This window comes from Schistocerca gregaria, chromosome 3 (assembly GCF_023897955.1).
Source record: "Schistocerca gregaria isolate iqSchGreg1 chromosome 3, iqSchGreg1.2, whole genome shotgun sequence".
NCBI lineage: Eukaryota > Metazoa > Arthropoda > Insecta > Orthoptera > Acrididae > Schistocerca > Schistocerca gregaria.
The window spans coordinates 413,859,253-413,879,025 of NC_064922.1; the positions used below are offsets into that span (position 1 = coordinate 413,859,253).

The 19,773-nt window shown below is 42.4% G+C and overlaps 1 protein-coding gene across 1 annotated transcript in view; it reads right to left on the minus strand.

Annotated features, from left to right (window-relative positions):
- Positions 1-1,464: 1,464 nt before the first annotated feature.
- The window catches only part of LOC126355389 (dynein axonemal intermediate chain 2), a 211,055-nt gene continuing 192,746 nt past the window's right edge, over positions 1,465-19,773 (minus strand). Inside the window, exon 9 of the mRNA XM_050005684.1 lies at positions 1,465-1,536. Within this exon, the coding sequence (XP_049861641.1) occupies positions 1,465-1,536 (72 nt within the window). The remainder of the gene's footprint in view (positions 1,537-19,773) is intronic.

Below are 19,773 nucleotides of genomic sequence, written 5' to 3' on the forward strand. Positions count from 1 at the left end.
TCGGATAGGTCTCACTTTGTAATGACACATTTGAATTTCAATTGCACATCAGGCTGCATTTAAAGTTAAGCTGCAAAACTTACAGCTGAATACAGTTGACACTACAGTTTTCTTGTTTGTCAACAATTCATTCGTGAAATTAGTGTTTAGGAACATAATGCGAGTATAGATGTATTGTACATCCGAAAGTATGTGTTTTACACATGAGCCAACTTATCTGGGAGCACATCTAAAGTGTCAGGTCCAAGACAGTTGAGAGATTTTGATATCTGTTGAAGGGTCGATTAGGTGACTAATGTTCACGTACAGCAATATACTTGCGGATGAGCTGTGTATTGATTCTCACTTCATGTAAGTAGAGATGAAACCTTGAGCCTTCTAAACCGGTTTCAGTTAAAGCTGAAAATAATAAATACAGCCATTTGGATGTCGAAATGAAAAGGAAATAAATAATGTTCATTTTCAACCGCACAAAGGCAATGGAATGATTTTGGAAGCTCTCAGCTTCTGAATTTGTCTCACACAAGAAAATTATATGGTTATTCAGCTAAGCTGTTCAGCTCAGATATTTCCGGAATATTTAAGGTATGCTAATTCTGTCTTCACCTACATGAAGTGTGAAAAGTTCTTACTAAACGACATATAGTCTCTTTTCATAGTTATATTAATTAGAGAGACATCGGCTTCAACTTCGGCTTTTGCAGATGGAAGCGTAGTGTTTTCTGCTACTAGAAATTGGACAGTTAAAAGAAACGAAGTCAATGGCGCTTCACTCTTCAAAATCCAATTAGTAGCTTCGGAGAAAATACTATAAGCATAACATAATTATCTATTTGAAGACGATGTTTGTTCCAAGGCTGACATCTACTTGTGGCTATGAAAAGCATTAACACAATCTTTTACGGTCATCTTTTTTTCCAAGCATTAGAACATTTTGTAAGATTATTCCTTGTAGTTCAGAATAGCAAGTCGGTACGGCGTTGCGGTCCTTGAATGAGTTTCAATTTTTTGTGCAATTAGCTACTAAGTTTACACAATTGATAGAAAATAGATTAAATCTTCGTAGCAAGTAAGCAAATTCTCGTTACATATTGCGTAAGTCATGGCACGCCTTAGTCAGAAGACGGTGGATCCTCAAGTGAAATGCAGGGAAAAAAGCCATCGTAGCACCCAAATCCGGAAACACATAATTTTATTTTCTTTGCATTTTACATCATTCACCGCTCATAAAGACGCTTTCTTCGTCTTACTTTTGTGTGGTACCCATGAAAATAAATACATCTTTTGTGTTCTGTGTCTGCTGCTCATTAATTAACACAGCCGACTTCAACCTGACTTCCTTACAGAGAAACACTGTTGAAATGGTTGACATTAAGGTAGCCGCAACTTTTTTTCAGATATTCGAAAAATAAAGTAGCTGTTTAGGAAGAACAACGCCGTTACTTCAAGACAGCACTTCCTCTGCTATGGGTCTCCAGTGTCTGGTTCTTCTGCCTTCTCTTCCTCGTCTGTTTCGTCCTTACCGGCACTCATCTCCTACAAGAAAAGGAGAGTACTTTGTAACCAGAGTGATAAGATGAGTCATTTTGACAAATAAATATGATGCAAAGCAGTCATGGTGAGTTTACAGTACTGTGCGTAGTGCACAAGAAATTGTGTTCTCTTGTGCATACGTTGTTAAACGTATACGTATAACAATGAATTGTTTGCTTACATTTACCATCTGATCTGTATAAAATGTGTAATGCAATATATTTAAAAAAAAAATACTCTAGAATCTGAAAAGTAAGAACGTCTCTTAAATCTGTCTGGATCAAATACTAGTGTCTCCTTCCCTTAATGTTATTATACAGGGTGAGCACAATGTCTTGCTCTGATTATAACAGAATAACCGTTCGTCATAATAAATTACATTTGGTGCCGTTACATAGGTTAGTGTTACTAGTTTTTTTTTAACACCACTTACGTTAGTAAACCTTAACGTGTGCTTCCTTGATAGCTCAGAGAATATCGAGGCGGTATTCCAGTTTCTGCCAGGTGTTTCGTAACATGTGTTCTGTCACAGTACCCACAGCAGCTTGTATCCTAGCACTCAGTTCGTCGACGTCGGCAACTGGTATGACGAAGACTCTGTGCTTGAGATAGCCCCAGAAAAAAACGTCAAGGGGCGTAACTGGAGACCGGGGTGGCCAGGGTGTTGGACCGTTCCTTCCGATCCACCGATCCGGACCTTACTCCCTCTCCAGACATTACATCCCTTGACTTCTTTTCTGGGGCTATCTCAAGGGCAGAGTCTTCGTCACACCAGTTGCTGACGTCGACGAACTGAAGGCTAGGATTCAAGCTGCTGTGGGTACTATGACAAGAACACATGTTACGAAACACCTGGCGGGAACTGGAATACAGCCTCGACATTCTCCGAGCTACGAAGGGAGCACACGTTGCGGTTTACTAACGTAAGTTCAAAATGGTTCAAATGGCTCTGAGCACTATGGGACTTAACTTCTGAGGTCATCAGTCCCCTAGAACTTAGAACTACTTAAACCTAACTAACTTAAGGACATCACACACATCCATGCAGGCAGGATTTGAACCTGCGACCGTAGTGGTCTCGCGGTTCCAGACTGAAGCGCCTAGAACCGCTCGGCCACACCGGACAGCTCTGACGTAAGTGGTCTTAAAAAAAAAAACTTGTAACAATAACCTATGTAACGGCATCAAATGTTACTTATTGTGTCAAACGGTCATCCTGTTGTGAATTTTTATAATCAGGGCAAGACCTTGTGCTCACCCTGTATTTCTACACGGCGCAAAAGGAATTATCGCCCTCCCAAAACCGCGTAACTGTGTCCTATTTCGACGCGTAAGTTTGAATTTTGCCTCAAAATTGGCTACAATCCCTCGGGCTCCGCGACGCTAGAAACAGCAAGATGTAGACACATGAAAAAAAAAGGACTGCTCAGAAGTTCGTGTGAGCTGTAAAGTGAGTTAATGACGTCACATTGATACAAAATTTGACCACAATTCTGCTCAACGCCATCGTGGACATGTTTTACGACGGGAAGGTCGTCACAACCCGTATTACCCACATTTCACCTCTTCTTTTCACGCGCCTACGATGGAGTTCAGAGCCGCGACACCCAGAGTTCAAATCAGGCGGGTTTTTTATGTGTGGCTGAGGTTAACATTTCAGACACACAACCACTCGGAATCGTCACGAAAAGCCCTCAGAAGGTTGTAATGAGACCACCCCTTCCCTTGGGGCGTCGATTTCCATACATTTGTCAGTGGAACGAGGAAAAGGACAACTTTTTAAGGAAACAGCATGATTTCAGCAGTGCTCGATTGCAGAGAAGCCAAAGGAAAGGGTGAAAGGTAGATAACAGGGTCTGTGACGACCTACCAATCGTGTGACACGTTCACAGTGGAACTGGGCAGAACTGTGGTAAGATTTCGGGGCAATATGACATCATCAACCCATCTTACGCCCCACAAGAACTTCTAAGATGTGGACTCTTTTCGCATGTTTCGACGTTTTGCTGTTTGAAGTGTCTCCGAGGTGCAAAGCTGGTACTTTTTGCCGATGATACAAGTATAGCTATCGCACCCGACAGACAGGAATTAACTGGTGAAATTGTAAACGATGTTTTTCAGAAAATCATTAAGTGGTTCTCTGCAAATGGGCTCTCATTAAACTTTGACAAAACACAATACATACAGTTCCACACAGTAAATGGAATGATACCATTAATAAATATAGACTTCGATCAGAAATCGGTAGCTAAGGTAGAATATTCAAAATTTCTAGGTTTATGCATTGATGAGGGGTTGAAAGGGAAAAAAACACACTGAAGATCTGCTGAAACGTTTGAGTTCAGCTACTTATGCTATTAGGGTCATTGCAAATTTTGGCGATGTACATCTCAGTAAATTAGCTCTCCATGCCTATTTTCATTCTCTGCTTTCGTATGGCATCATATTCTGGGGTAACTCATCATTGAGTAAAAGATTGTTCATTGCACAAAAGCGTGTAATCAGAATAATTGGTGGAGCTCATCCAAGATCATCCTGCAGACACTCATTTAAAGAGCTAGAAATCTTCACTGACTGTAGCCTCAGAATATATATATTCACTTATGAAATTTGGTATTAACAATCCGAACAATCCGAACGGATTCAAAAGTAATAGCAGTGTACATGGCTGCAACTCTTGGAGAAAGGATGATCTTCACTACTCAAGGTTAAATCTAACTTTGGCTCAGAAGGGGGTAAATTATGCTGCCACAAAAGTCTTTGGTCACTTACCTAATAGCATCAAAAGTAAGACAGATAACCATATTTAAAAGGAAATTAAAAGAATTTCTTAATGGCAACTCCTTCTACTCATTAGATGAACTTTTGGATATAGTAAGTGCGTAATTTCCCCAACCCCCACGAAAGAAAAAAAAATTAAAAATATTAAGCGTCATGTAATATTTTGTGTAATGTAATATCTTGTATAGACACCTTTTATTAACCTGACACGTTCCACATCATTCATGTCGTATTCATGATGTATGGAACAAGTACTAATCTAATCTAATCTAATCTTGAGTGACGTCGCAGTAAGCCACGCTTTTGCATCATTTTAGACGGAAGTTGTAGTTGTAGGCACCATTCCAGAAAAATTCAAACTTTTGCATCGAAATGGGAGACAATTATTTGGTTTCGAAGAAGTGATGCTCGAGCTATGCACAAGTGAACATATTCTTATGTAGAGGTAATTCTTCTTCTGTATCTCTTAAAGAGTAATTTATAGCTGGGAAAGCTCATGGTCATCTTCACGCAGTTTCTGTAGAAAATTAGTTCTATGGCTGCACTAAGCAGTACAAGTCGATGACACGCACACAAACGCACGCACACACACTCACGGAGAGAGAGAGAGAGAGAGAGAGAGAGAGACGGATTACAGTGCTGGCTGTTACGTCCCAGAGAGCTGTTTACTCCTCCCACTTGCCCCTTCCCCACAATGCTACAGTGACTTCTGCAAGCACAAGATTTATCACATGAAAAGCCAACACGAAACCACACCTTCATGTAGTGAGTGACTCCTCACAGAATTACTTACGATTTGAACTTAAGAAACAGTATAGCGGTGTGCATATAGATTCATCAAGGCGTATAAATAAAAGAAAAAGGAAGTAGAGGGTGCGAGCTTTATCTTCAGCTGTAGGTGGGATAAGTGAAGTAAAGAGAAAAAATCTAAAGGTTTTGGTAGACACTAAACAGCTCTCCACTTTATTAATTCTGCTCCTCGTTCAATCACAAAATAGAAGAGTTCCACGGAGAAACATTTTGTGTTCCTGGAAAACGTTGCAGCTGTTCCAAGAATCCTCCAAGCCAACGGAAATAAACAGTATAGCGTCGACAGTGGTCTACTTCTTGTGAAGGTTTACGTACATAAAATGGAATTACATTTCACAACATCGTTCAACTCTTTTCACTACGAGGAAAAACACTCTCACAGGGCCGGCCAGGGTGGCCGAGCGGCTCTAGGCGCTGCAGTCTGGAACCGCGCGACCGCTACGGTCGCAGGTTCGAATCCTGCCTCGGGCTTGTTTGTGTGTGATGTCCTTAGGTTAGTTAGGTTTAAGTAGTTCTAAGTTCTAGGGGACTGATGACCACAGATGTTAAGTCCCATAGTGCTCAGAGCCATTTTTTGAACCACTCTCACAGGTAGTTAGCGCTCTGCAGCTAAACAATGTTTGCGCCTGAGTTGTCGTTCGTGGAAGACACGTCCCCGCAGATGTTTTGGCTGGTTTTTTCTTTAGCTATCAGATTGTATCCCTGTCTCATTGCAAGCATTTTACTGTTTGTGAGAAAAGAATCTTCACGTTTCCTGAGAAGAGCTAGGGAAATATAATTCTCCTCAGATAGAGTCCTCTCACACCTCAACAAACCTAGTCAAGTTGTGATGTGGAAATTGCCTCATAGACTGCCCGTTAATTGTTTTCCCTCGACAGTATTGGGCCCTCAGCTCATCTTGAGGCTGAAGGTCATTTTCTACAGAGGCTAGTGCTTCCTTCGCGATTCGGGCGGTGAATCCATGTTCTCTGCTCACCGAGGCTAACTGCCTCTCAGCGTCACCCAAAACAATGATCGACGCAGCATGGCCAGAGTGTACAGTTCCATAAACGACCGCTGGTGTCGACCAGCCTCCAAGTTGGTAACACTAAGCCTGTACTGACTGGACTGGACTGAGATGCGCCGCCACACTACGAACAAGGCAAATGTTATCCTCTGCGACGACGGAAGATAATATGAAAATCTAGAGAATTCTAAGAATCCCACCTTCAAGAAGAATATAATAATTCTAATCCCAAAGAAATCAGGTGTTGACAGATGTGAAAATTACCGAACAATCAGTTTAATAAGTCACAGCTGCAAAATACTAACACGAATTCTTTACAGACGAATGGAAAAACTAGTAGAAGCCGACCTCGGGGAAGACCAGTTTGGATTCCGTAGAAATACTGGAACACGTGAGGCAATACTGACCTTACGACTTATCTTAGAAGAAAGATTAAGGAAAGGCAAACCTACGTTTCTAGCATTTGTAGACTTAGAGAAAGCTTTTGACAATGTTGACTGGAATACCCTCTTTCTAATTCTAAAGGTGGCAGGGGTAAAATACAGAGAGCGAAAGGCTATTTACAATTTGTACAGAAACCAGATGGCAGTTATAAGAGTCGAGGGACATGAAAGGGAAGCAGTGGTTGGGAAGGGAGTAAGACAGGGTTGTAGCCTCTTCCCAATGTTATTCAATCTGTATATTGAGCAAGCTGTAAAGGAAACAAAAGAAAAATTTGGAGTAGGTATTAAAATCCAGGGAGAAGAAATAAAAACTTTGAGGTTCGCCGATGACATTGTAATTCTGTCAGAGACAGCAAAGGACTTGGAAGAGCAGTTGAATGGAATGGACAGTGTCTTGAAAGGAGGATATAAGATGAAAGTCAACAAAAGTAAAACGAGGATAATGGAATGTAGCCGAATTAAGTCGGGTGATGCTGAGGGAAGTAGATTAAGAAACGAGACACTTAAAGTAGTAAAGGAGTTTTGCTATTTGGGGAGCAAAATAACTGATGATGGTCGAAGTAGAGAGGATATAAAATGTAGACTGGCAATGGCAAGGAAAGCGTTTCTGAAGAAGAGAAATTTGTTAACATCGAGTATAGATTTAAGTGTCAGGAAGTCATTTCTGAAAGTATTTGTATAGAGTTTAGCCATGTATGGAAGTGAAACATGGACGATAAATAGTTTAGACAAGAAGGGAATAGAAGCTTTCGAAATGTGGTGCTACAGAGGAATGTTGAAGATTAGATGGGTAGTTCACACAACTAATGAGGAAGTATTGGATTGGGGAGAAGAGAAGTTTGTGGCACAACTTGACCAGAAGAAGGGATCGGTTGGTAGGACATGTTTTGAGGCATCAAGGGATCACAAATTTAGCATTGGAGGGCAGCGTGGAGGGTAAAAATCGTAGAGGGAGACCGAGAGATGAGTACACTAAGCAGATTCAGAAGGATGTAGGTTGCAGTAGGCACTGGGAGATGAAGAAGCTTGCACAGGATAGAGTAGCATGGAGAGCTGCATCAAACCAGTCTCAGGACTGGAGACCACAACAACAACACACCTTTGTTTACAAAATACCGTAGGAATTCATTTCCATGAATGAACATCTTGTAATAAAAAGCGGACAGCTACACTTGTGCCATTGCTGCTCGAAGACTATAATTGTCCATGCGCTGCAATATACAGGTCACAATGGGTTTGCCTATCGTGGACAGCATGGCATTACTTAGGTCTCTGATTAAGACACAATGCTGTTAGGTTATGTAGATGCTCAGTCAACATTTGGGTGTCATACAGACTGCATAAACTATGCGGTCAGTTATTTTCCTAACGGGCCGCATGGCAGTCAAGGACATGAAAGCATGAAGAAATAATCCGCAGTTATTTTACTTTCTTCCCGGACTGCTGTGCCTGCATGAATAAAACGTTTCGTAGAACAGGGATCATAGCGGATTTTTAATGGAAATGGTCTGTTGTTGTTTCGCCGAGTCTGTTTTGCAGTAGACAGCTTACCAGGCCATCTAAAAGTGTCCTATGACGTTAAAAATCTGAGTGTTGAGTGATAGAACAAGTCTTTTCTCAGATGTGAGCAATGTTGAAAGTCGGCTTTAAAAGCACCCATTTAACACATGAAATTGATATTTCACTTCTATAGCCATTTATTTCAAGTTAAGTAACAGGTTATCAGATGATAGTTTACTACTGACAAAGTAGGTGATATTCATAACACAAAGTAAATTAAGTACTTAAGAAAACGATAACGCTCTATAGCAAGTAAGCAGCCGCAGATGAATGAAACGTACACTTACAGTATGGACTTAATAGAAACAAAACTAATAAATCCAGATTGTTCGTAAGACATTGTACATGCAGCAGTTAAAATTACAAACTCTCTAATATATTTTAAAACCATGCGTTACTACATTTGGTCTAACTGTCATAAGACAACTGAATGCTGATAGTTGCTCCGTACTTTTGCAAAAGCTTGATGAAGCTGATGTATAGGTGACACAAATTACATTATCTGATCAAAAGTATCCGGACACATACTGTTGTTGTTGTAGTCATCAGTCCAGAGACTGCTTCGCTGTAGCTCTCCATGCTACTTTATGGATACGAGTGATAGTATGCTGGCCGTTACTTCGAATGTGCAGGAGATGGTATTCTTCCTACACGTCGGTCAGGGGGCTGAAAATGCGTAGCTTGACACAGTAACTGGTTGTTGTTGTTGTCTTCAGTCTTGAGACTGGATTGATGCAGCTCTCCACGCTACTCTATCCTGTGCAAGCTTCTTCATCTCCCAGTACCTACTGCTACCTAAATTCTTCTGAATCTGCTTAGTGTATTCTCTCTTGGTCTTCCTCTACGATTTTTACCCTCCACACTGCCCTCCAATACTAAATTGGTGATCCCTTGATGCCTCAGAACATATCCTACCAACCGGTCCCTTCTTCTAGTCAAGTTGTGCCACAAACTTCTCTTCTGCCGATTCTATTCAGTACTTCCTCATTAGTTATGTGAACTACCCATCTAATCTTCAGCATTCTTCTGTAGCACCACACTTCGAAGATTTCTATTCTCTTCTTGTCTAAACTATTTACCGTCCACATTTCACTTCCATACAAGGCTACACTCCATAAAAATACTTTCAGAAACGACTTCCTGACACTTAAATCTATACTCAATGTTAACAAATTTCTCTTCTTCAGAACCGCTTTCCTTGCCATTGCCAGTCTACATTTTATATCCTCTCTACTTCGACCATTAAAAAATGAGTTATTTAGCTCCCCAAATAGCAAAACTCCTTTACTACTTTAAGTGTCTCATTTCCTAATCTAATTCCCTCAGCATCACCCGATTTAATTCGACTACATTCCATTATCCTCGTTTTGATTTTTTTAATGTTCATCTTATATCCTCCTTTCAAGACACTGTCCATACCGTTCAACTGCTCTTCCAGGTCCATTGCTGTCTCTGACAGAATGACAATGTCATCTGCGAACGTCAAAGTTTTTATTTCTTCTCCATGAATTTTAATACCTACTCCGAATTTTTCTTTTGTTTTCTTTACTGCTTGCTCAATATACAGATTGAATAACATGGGGGAGAGACTACAAACCTGTCTCACTCCCTTCCCAACCACTGCTTCCCTTTCATGCCCCTCGACTCTTATAACTGCCATCTGGTTTCTGTACAAATTGTAAATAGTCTTGCACTCCCTGTGTTTGATCCCTACCACTTTCAGAATTTGAAAGAGAGTATTCCAGTCAACATTGTCAAAAGCTTTCTCTAAGTCTACAAATGCTAGAAACGTAGGCTTGCTTTTCCTTAATCTATCTTCTAAGATAAGTCGTAGGGTCAGTATTGCCTCATGTGTTCCAACATTTCTACGGAATCGAAATTGATATTCCCCGAGGTCGACTTCTACCAGTTTTTCCATTCGAATGTAAAGAATTCGTTTTAGTATTTTGAAGCCGTGACTTATTAAACTGATAGTTCGAAAATTTTCACAACACCTGCTTTCTTTGGGATTGGAATTATTATATTCTTCTTAAAGTCTGGGAATATTTCGCCTGTTTCATACATCTAGCTCACCAGATAGTAGAGTTTGGTCAGGGCTCACTCTCCCAAGGTAATCAGCAGTTCTAATGGAACGTTGTCTACTCTATTACATTAATATGGGGTGTCACCACCATTCGCCTCTATGACGGCTTGAACTCTATGGGAGAAATATTTCAATGAGGTATTTGAATGTCTATGGAGAAATGGGAGCCCCGAAACCATAGGAGGTCGAAGGAACAAAGTCGACTTTCTAACTCATCTCAAAAGGTGTTCCATCGGTTTCACGCTCGGTCTCTGGACAGGCCAGTCTATTTCAGGAAAGTTATTGTCCATAGACCATTGCCTCACAGAGATTGCTTTATGACAAGCTGCTTTGTCATGCTAGCACATACAATCATCGTTTCCGAAATGTTCCTCTACTGTAGGCAGTACCCAATGCTGTAACACAAATTCATGTCCTTCCACATTTAGCGTTTTCTTAAACGCAATAATGAGACTACACTCTAACGACGGAAAGCACCTCCATAAGGTAACACTACGTCCGTACTCTTTGCTATCGCTATTAACCCCATAATGGCCTGTCTCCTGCCAGGCATCTCCGTCTCCCTTTTTGTTGACGATTTTGCCATTTATTGCGGTTCTCGATAGACCTGTCTCATTGAGCGACGTTTTCAACGATGTTTCGCTCGTCTTTACTCATGGTGCATCGACAATGGCTTTCGTTTATCCACTGGAAAAACCGTTTGTATGAATTTCTGGCGGCGCAGTGGGTTTCTCCCACTATTTTTACATCTTGGACCAGTTGCTCTTCCGTTCGTTGAATCTACGAAGTTCCTGGGGCTCATGCTCGATAGGAAATTCTCTTGATCCTCCCATGTGTCTTACCTGGCAGTCCGCTGTATGCGGTCCCTCAGTGTCCACATGCCCTCAACGGTACTTCCTGGGGTGTAAATCGAACCACCCTCCTTCGTTTGTACCGGTCCCCTGTCCTTTCGAAACTAGATATGGCTGCTTTGTTTATGCATCTGCACGTCCGTCCCTTTTACGCCGTCTCAACACCATCCACCATTATGGCATCCGTTTGGCCACTGGTTCCTTTTACACTAGTCCGGTCGAGAGTCTGTATGCCGAAGCTGCTGAACTACCACTGTCCTACCGCCATGACTTTCTCCTCAACAGGTATGCATGCCATTTGTCTGCGATGCGTGGTCACCCGTCCTATGCCTCCTTCTTCGATGACTCCTTTGATCCCCAGGGATACGTCCCTGTTCCCCGTCACCTCCCGGAGTTCGCTTTCGACTCTTGCTCCAGCAGCTTAACTTCACTCTACTATCTAGTGAGCTAGATGTATGAAACAGGTGAAATATTCCCAGACGTTATGAAGAATATAATAATTCCAATCCCAAAGAAAGCAGGTGTTGACAGGTGTGAAAATTACCGAACTATCAGTTTAATAAGTCACAGCTGCAAAATGCTAACGCGAATTCTTTACACACGGATGTAAAAACTGATAGAAGCCGACCTCGAGGAAGATCAGTTTGGATTCCGTAGAAATATTGGAACATGTGAGGCAATACTAACCCTACGACTTATCTTAGAAGAAAGATTAAGGAAAGGCAAACCTACGTTTCTAGCATTTGTAGACTTATCTGCCAAAGATTTTATTGAAGAATTTTCTTACTTTAGTATATTCTTTTACAGTATTTTACTATTTGAAGAAGACAACGTAGTTACTGGAAATCGTGTTCGAGCCGTCGCAGCACTCAGTAATTACATTTATGTCATACTTTCCATTACGAAATAGGAAGTGACACCATACACGGAAACAGGACAATTAGAGAAAGCTTTTGACAATGTTGTCTGCAATTCTCTCTTTCAAATTCTGAAAGTGGCAGGGTCTAAACATTCATGTTGCTGTCTGATTGTCTTATATCGTGTCTCCCTACCACTTACGCGCAACGACGCTCTGAGCGTGTTTTTTTAGGGAATTGACTAGTTTGAACCTGGGACTTGTTGCTGGTAAAGAGACGCCAGACCACGCATGACATGTAGAATTCAGAAGAGTTCAGTGAGACTAGCGATGATATAACCAAATACTAAATGATCTCAGCGCCAGCTCCACTCCACTCCCTGTAAAAGAATCTTAATACTAACTAAATTTAGTGGAAAGGGTTCAAGACTTACCTATTTTTAGTTAGCTGGTAAAATAACGTCGAAAAAGCAGTTAAGTTTACCATTGGAAATTTTATTCTACTCACAAAACATCGTTTATAAATTGCACTATTGATAAAAAGAAATGTTTTAATACAGGATGGTAAAAACTAACTGCGTTCAACAAAAATGTGAACGAATATTCCCTGAATGGGTTTCCAAGTTCTACAATCGATCGAAGGATGACCTATGCCATATCACATCTATAATCTAGGTTTAATTTAAGTTTCACAAAAGAGAAAACTATCAAAATGGTCTACAGTGACCCTCAATTATATTTAATTACTTATCTAACTTGTCGTAAATTACAGTGGCTCATGTGGCAACTCAATAACTATATAAAAGAAAAATCATCGCGTTTCAGATCTGTTCTTCAAGTGGCAAATGTGAACACCATGGGTTTTAATTAACGATCGACACTAGTATTACGCAAAAAGGGGGTGTAACAGATGAGACTTCTGAGTTCTGAGTGAAGCCTTATGCGCTCAAAAATGCGGCATCGCGTGCGTTCATTACCTTATCGGTGTTTAGGCAGCGTCAGGACAGCGGCGGGCAGCACAGCTCCGCTCACCTCGCCATCTCGGAAGCAACTCTTTCCTAACTTCTCCTTACTACAATTTACCGAAGTTGGTTTAAAAAAAAAACTATCTGGTTGTGTTTTCATCTGACCAATTAGGGTCTCAATGTTAACCTTAAGCTCCGCCTACAAAAATTCTGTCTATCCAATGAGAAACGTTATACTTTTCGTGGTGGGGCAATGTTGCTAAAGTTTGCAACGTATCAGAGACGCGAAAAAGTCTCACTCTAAAACCTGCAGCTGGTGTGGTCCTTTTAGCGTTATCGTAAGATCTATACTATTCTTCTGGAGCGCTCTATCTTTTAACATGGGCTGGGGGGTGGTCCTAATGTAACAGACATGCGAAAAAGTCTCATGCTAAAACTTGCAGGTGGTAGTGGCCCTTTTTGTATTGTCGTAAGATCTATACTGTTTTTCTGGAGAGCTCTAGCTTTTAACATGGGCTGGGGGGTGGTCCTTGATGTAACAGAGACGCGAAAAAGTCTCACGCTAAAATGTCTTAGCGGTAGGCTGCCGACGTGGGTGTCCAGTCCATCCCTTATCGTAGGGCCTTCTAGCTTAACACGGTTCTGCTCTCGGCTTCTGTTCTCATTTCTCCCCTCGGAACTGCGTCGGTCTCACGGTGGGAAGGTACGACATGCATTTAGGCATTCTTGTGTTAGTCTGTGGTATTCCATTTGCTCACTCGTTACTCGTATTACTTTGGTTAATTTAATGTCACGGTTTATTTGGAGCTATGTGACATACTACTAGATTTGCTTATTATGACAGGGTTTTCATGGAAGGTGTTGGATTTGCCTGACACCTTACAAGGGAGTGCAAGACTATTTACAATTTGTACAGAAACTAGATGGCAGTTATAAGAGTCGGGGGGCATGAAAGGGAAGCAGTGGTTATGGATAGCTATCAGGATGATGCAGCACAGAAAGCTGTCCAAGGGATCCTTTTGCTCCACGACAGCATCCTAGCTTATTCTTCACAGAACACAGCACCACATGCAGTTTCTTTGGCTATCAAATTTTGCCTTACTTCCACACTCTCTTGATGTGGCGCCCAGTGGTTTCTTCTTCTGTTCTCAGATGAAGGAATTATTGCATGGCAGGCATTTCCAGAAGAATGACGAGGTATTTTTCGAGATGGAACATTGCTTAAACAGCCACAATGCAGAGCCCTATAACAAAGATCTCGGCGAAGTTTATCATCACTCGGAAAAATGTGTTGCATTGAAGAGCGAATATGGAGTTCCATGGTCTCAGCTTGGTTTTGTCGCGAGCTGATATTTGAAATTTAATGGCTACCCTCGTATTTTGAAACGTTATCACATATTCATCTAGGTGGCATTGTCCAAATGGCACAATATTTCGGCTTGCTGACTCATAGCCATCTTCAGGCGTTCCTGATGACACTTATATTCCGGTGGGCGCCGTCTTGTGTCAAACCCAGGTCTTCAGTACTGCCGGGGAGCTAAGCTGGTGAAGTGGAGGGGGAGTGTGTGGTCCAGGCGTGAGTCACAGTCCTCTGCGCCACCAACGCAACGTTGGAACACTACTGGTGCGGAGGAGTTGCCTTGATATGAATAGGTGTTCCCACATGCTGCCGTTTTGTTTTGAGCAGGTTCTACGCTGCGTTCCACACCTTACACTTATTTGGAAACTGCTGCCTTTTTTTATCAGCTCATCTTACAGCCAGATGAAAACAGATTATTTTAAAATGCGATCCGAGAATGAGTTGGTCTGTTTTAAAAACTCGATCTTGTCATAATACTTGCTATGTCCCTTGGAGAGGCAGAACCTTGCCACAGCTGAGTTTATTGGTTGCTTCTTACCTTTGTGACGTTTTAGGTCCATGAATCTTTCTTGTAATGTCCGGATTTTTCCGCACTGGTACGGGATAGGTAGGTTTCTAGTTTTCAGAGCCCTTGTAAGTCCTTAACAGATCTGAACAAGACTTTCGTCTTGGACGGCGAGCAACATACACACTTAACGTTATATTTCTGTCTGCTTCCGAAGATGAGTGGTCGGTATGGCTGACTACCATGTCGGATCCGATTCCTGAGTCTGCCAGGGATTTTTCTTTGTTGGGAGGACTGCAGCGAAGTGCCAATTGAGGAGCTGCTTGGCTTAGTAGTAGCGGCTCCAGGTCACGAAAACTGACAACGGCTGGGAGAGTGGAGTGCTGACCATACGCTCCACCATATTGCGTCCACTGACACCTTTGGCAGAAGATAAGATGGCGGTCAATCGGTCTCTATGGGACCTCCTGCGTCTGAGGACAGAGTTCACATTTACGTTACACTTCCAGCGTAGTCTTCCAATTTCACGAATGTATTACTCACATATGGGATACATTAAGTCACAACAGGTTTCTCTTCTTCCTCTGCTTCAAAATGGTTCAAATGGCTCTGAGCACTATGCGACTTAACTTCTGAGGTCATTAGTCGCCTAGAACTTAGAACTACTTAAACCTAACTAACCTAAGGACATCACACAACACCCAGCCATCACGAGGCAGAGAAAATCCCTGACCCCGCCGGGAACCGAACCCGGGAACCCGGGCGTGGGAAGCGAGAACGCTACCGCACGACCACGAGATGCGGGCACTTCCTCTGCAAGCTGTGGTCTAGTCTCTTTCAGTATCATGAAACGCTCAGGCTGACAGCGATTGTGACCGTTCTTCTAGATAACTTTGTTGCTAAACTCTCACGGTCAGAGATCTCGTGAGCCCTGTACACTAGTGTTCTGAGGAAGACTCCTCGTTGTGAAGGGCATGACGGCTGGAAGCACGCAAGTAAAATCTGTGTGAAGTTCACTGTAAATGCTGTACCCTAGTGTGCCGTCTGGCCTCTGATTCACTTGCATGTCCAGAAACGCAAGTTGGTTGTTCTCCTCTACCACGAACCTGACGTGTAAATGTTCAAGAAAGTCTTGTAGATGCTGTAATCTATATCGTCAGATCAGGAACGTATCATATATGTACTGGGAAAAAAGACATGAGAGTTGCATACTGCTCACCCAAGTGCTTCTTATCCACATGCCTCCATAAACTTATTGACTAATGCTGGTGACAGCGAGCAGACCATCGCTACTCCATCATTCAGTTGTTAGTATTTTCCATCAGACTAGAAGTTGGTTGATACGGGAACGAATTCAAAAAGTTTCGCCAATGAGAGCCCGAACTTATCTCCTATAAGGTTAATTCCATTTCAGAATCAATCATTAGAAAAGACTGGATATCGAACATATGAAGCGACAAAATTAAATTAACATATTAATTAGTAACTGCAAGTGCGGCCCTTGAGCTCCCCACTCTCCCTCCCACTATAGAATTGACTAAAAGTTGGTTGAAATCCAAAATTTAAAAAAAGAAAAAAAAGGTTCAAATGGCACTGAGCACTATGCGACTTAACTTCTGAGGTCATCAGTCGCCTACAACTTAGAACTAATTAAACCTAACTAATCAAAGGACATCACACACACCTATGCCCGAGGCAGGATTCGAACCTGCGACCGTAGCGGTCGCTCGTCTCCAGACTGTAGCGCCCAGAACCGCATGGCCACTCCAGCCGGCAAAAAAAAGAAGAAGCAAATTTTCAACAACACGTGAAAAATATGTCGTAAATATTCATAAGACTCCTTTACAATAAGAAGGGGAACATTAAGTCTAGTGAACTATAAAATTAATGATACTTCGAAATCATGTAGACAGGAGTAAGCAGCTGCGTTGTGCATAGGTTAATAATCTGATCTTTCTGCCGACTACCATATTAAGAAAAATCATTTGGTAACACGTCCAGTTGACTGTACGGAAGTATCATCATGATATGGTAGTTCTCATAACGGTAGCATAAAGGGCATAACAAAAAGGAAGAATGGACGTGGGGCTGGAAATACTTTGTTTCCATGTTAGAAGTCTGGGAAACACGCAGGAAGAGAACTTACCAAAGCAGTATGAAACACTTTCCTAAATGAAGCATTCAACACGAACTCTATTAGTTCGTACATCGTGTACCACAGTTCCATGCATAAGAGCTTCCAAATGTCTTCACTATTAAAAGTCTAATGGATTTAGGTTCAGAGAGCGTGGAGACCAAGGGTTTCGTTCACCCCTACCTATCCATCTGTCACAGAATATGTTATGTAGAAGCCTATAAACATTAACACTGGAATGAGAAGAACCTCCATTACGCATGGAGTCCACGTTTTGTCGCACTCGTTAAGGCACATGTTCCAGCAGAACAGGTATTCTCCACGAAAGCATGTTAAGTTTCTCCGTCGAGCCTGGATGAAAGAACATAGGGCTCTAACAAACCGTTGCCGACAACACCAGCCCAAACGTTGACAGAAAATCTTTGTTGATAGTGTGATTGCACACTTTCGTCAGGATTCTCGAAGGCCCATACGTGAAAATTTGCAGTCTGATCGCCCTGAAACCTCGTCTACAACAGCACATTTGCATTGAAGTGAGGGTTGAAAAACTGTTGATTGAACCATTCGCGGCCGGCCGCTGTGGCCGAGCAGTTCTAGGCGCGTCAGTCCTGAACTGCGCTGCTGCTACGGTCGCAGGTTCGAGTCCTGCCTCGGGCATGGATGTTTGTGATGTCCTTAGGTTAGTTAGGTTTAAGTAGTTCTAAGTCTAGGGGACTGATGACCTCGCATGTTAAGTCCCATAGTGCTTAGAGCCATTTGAACCACTTTTGAGCCATTCGCAAAAGTGCAGCCGTGGACGGAAATTTGATGCCGATAGTGCCTGCAAACACTCTACGTGATATGGATACAGCAGGTTATCATGTAGCTCTCTCCAGACAGCCATTTGGTCAACATTGCTTGTTGCAGCTAATTGTCTTACGCTGAGACTAGAGTTTTCGTCAGCTGTATGAAGTTCCTCCTCCAGCTGAAGTGTCCTCATCCTTCTAGCCCCCCCCCCCCCCCCCCCAGTCACGAGTAGTAGTGAAAGACTAGTCTTAAATGTCCCATACTCTCCAATACATTCTAAGCTAGTTGCACAGAGGTGGCAGTATCAGTGCAACTTTGATATCAAATTTATATTCATATTAACTAAACTGATCAATTAATTACGCTCCAACCACTCCCTCTCCCACCCCAGATGATGTTATGTGTTTTCTTCACCCTGCACGTGGGGTCCCACAACCTCCCCCCTCCCGCCCCTACCTCATATACCCTATTGGCGGGAATTTCGGATTTTGGCAGGAATTTGTATGTCCCAGAGCTCTGCTTACATCACACCCTACCCCCACCAGAGAAATGACGGAAAATTAAAAATGATGGTGCCCTTTCTGTGTCTCAGACCTTGGTCTTTCTGGAAGGAAATCCCAAGTGCAACCCTCTAATACAGTTACACCACTAGAAGCTCTTGGAACTGGCGGGAAATTAATAGTGGCAGTGGCCTTTCCGGTGCTCGAACTCTGGTCCTTCTAGATGGAAAGCCCAGATGAAGCCCCCAACATATGGAAACTGCCCAGATGTAGCAGAGGAGGATTAGGTTAGCATTCTTTACTTATTTTGTTTGGGAGACTGAAGTTAAGATCGCTCCTAATTACACAGTTAATCACATAATCCGGTCCTAATTACACAACTATATGTATAGTGCTAAACAATGACTTCCTACAATCGCAATGCAGCTCAAAAATTGACGATGGCAAACAACTGGTATTACCCTGAATGGAAAAAATTTCACACTGCAAACTAGTGACAGGCGCACTCAAACTCTACCCATCACCTACAAGCTGGTGGGAAAAAGGCTGGGATGTAAGGTACTATAATTTTTTTGTGGGAAATATACTCAACTGACGAGATGCTGGTGTCGGACAGAGAGGATTTTAATAAGTGTATTACCTCTAAGCTTACAGCTGTAGACAGCATCTGTCGTTGTTTGATGTCAGCGTTCGCTACTGACGCATTCTCAACAATCACCCTGCAGCCCAGGTAATTGAAGCTAATACATACTACCACAAGTGATGGAAAAATGCATCACTGTTCTAATCACACTTCGAAATTGTCGTGGAAAAACCATCACTCATAATGAACAGGTCATAATGCAACACATGTACTGGGAAAAGTCGTCCCAAAAGACTGCAGAGGGAGTAGTAGTTGAATGTGTGTTGCTCTTGATGGGCGCTCACGAACTAACCAACCCCTCATCCCTCCCTCCCTCCCACTCCCCACTGTAGGTAGGAATAGACGCCTGTTCTATTTTACTGCTGGTGGTAAGAGATTCTTCTGGTGGCATTGACATATGTCTCCAGTCCGCAGAAATCAATGACAGATAGACAAAAGCCCAGAAGAAGAGAACACTTCCTGCACTCTGTTAAACGTATTTCTCAGGAAGACTAGACTCCTCTGGAACAACAACGAAATTCTGGAGAACGCTCCAGGTCGTTTTTTCAAACGGCCAGCTGCTCCACTGCACTCTGCTTTGTGGTGCACTGCCCTTCCAGTGTGGCATGAGCTAGCCACAGTCGCTGATCGCCTTGAGGTGACAGTCCTTCACCAACCAAAAGCGAGTACAGTCAACTAAAAGAAGGCGATAAATGGGCAGCCATCAAAATGCAACTTTTTCGTCTAAAACACAGAGATGCAGGCCCCGCACACTGGTCGGAGCGTGTCTGTGTCCAGCGACCACCCACAGTGCACAGTTCTTTCTTGCAATTGGTTAAACATATTTCTTGGAAATTCTGGACCCCTCTGGAACAAAAACTAAATTCCAGAGAACTCTCCAGATGTTTTTTTCAAAAGTTGGCTGCTTTGTGGCTGGGCGGTCAGCGTTATCGATGCCGACAAAAGCTACACATACAC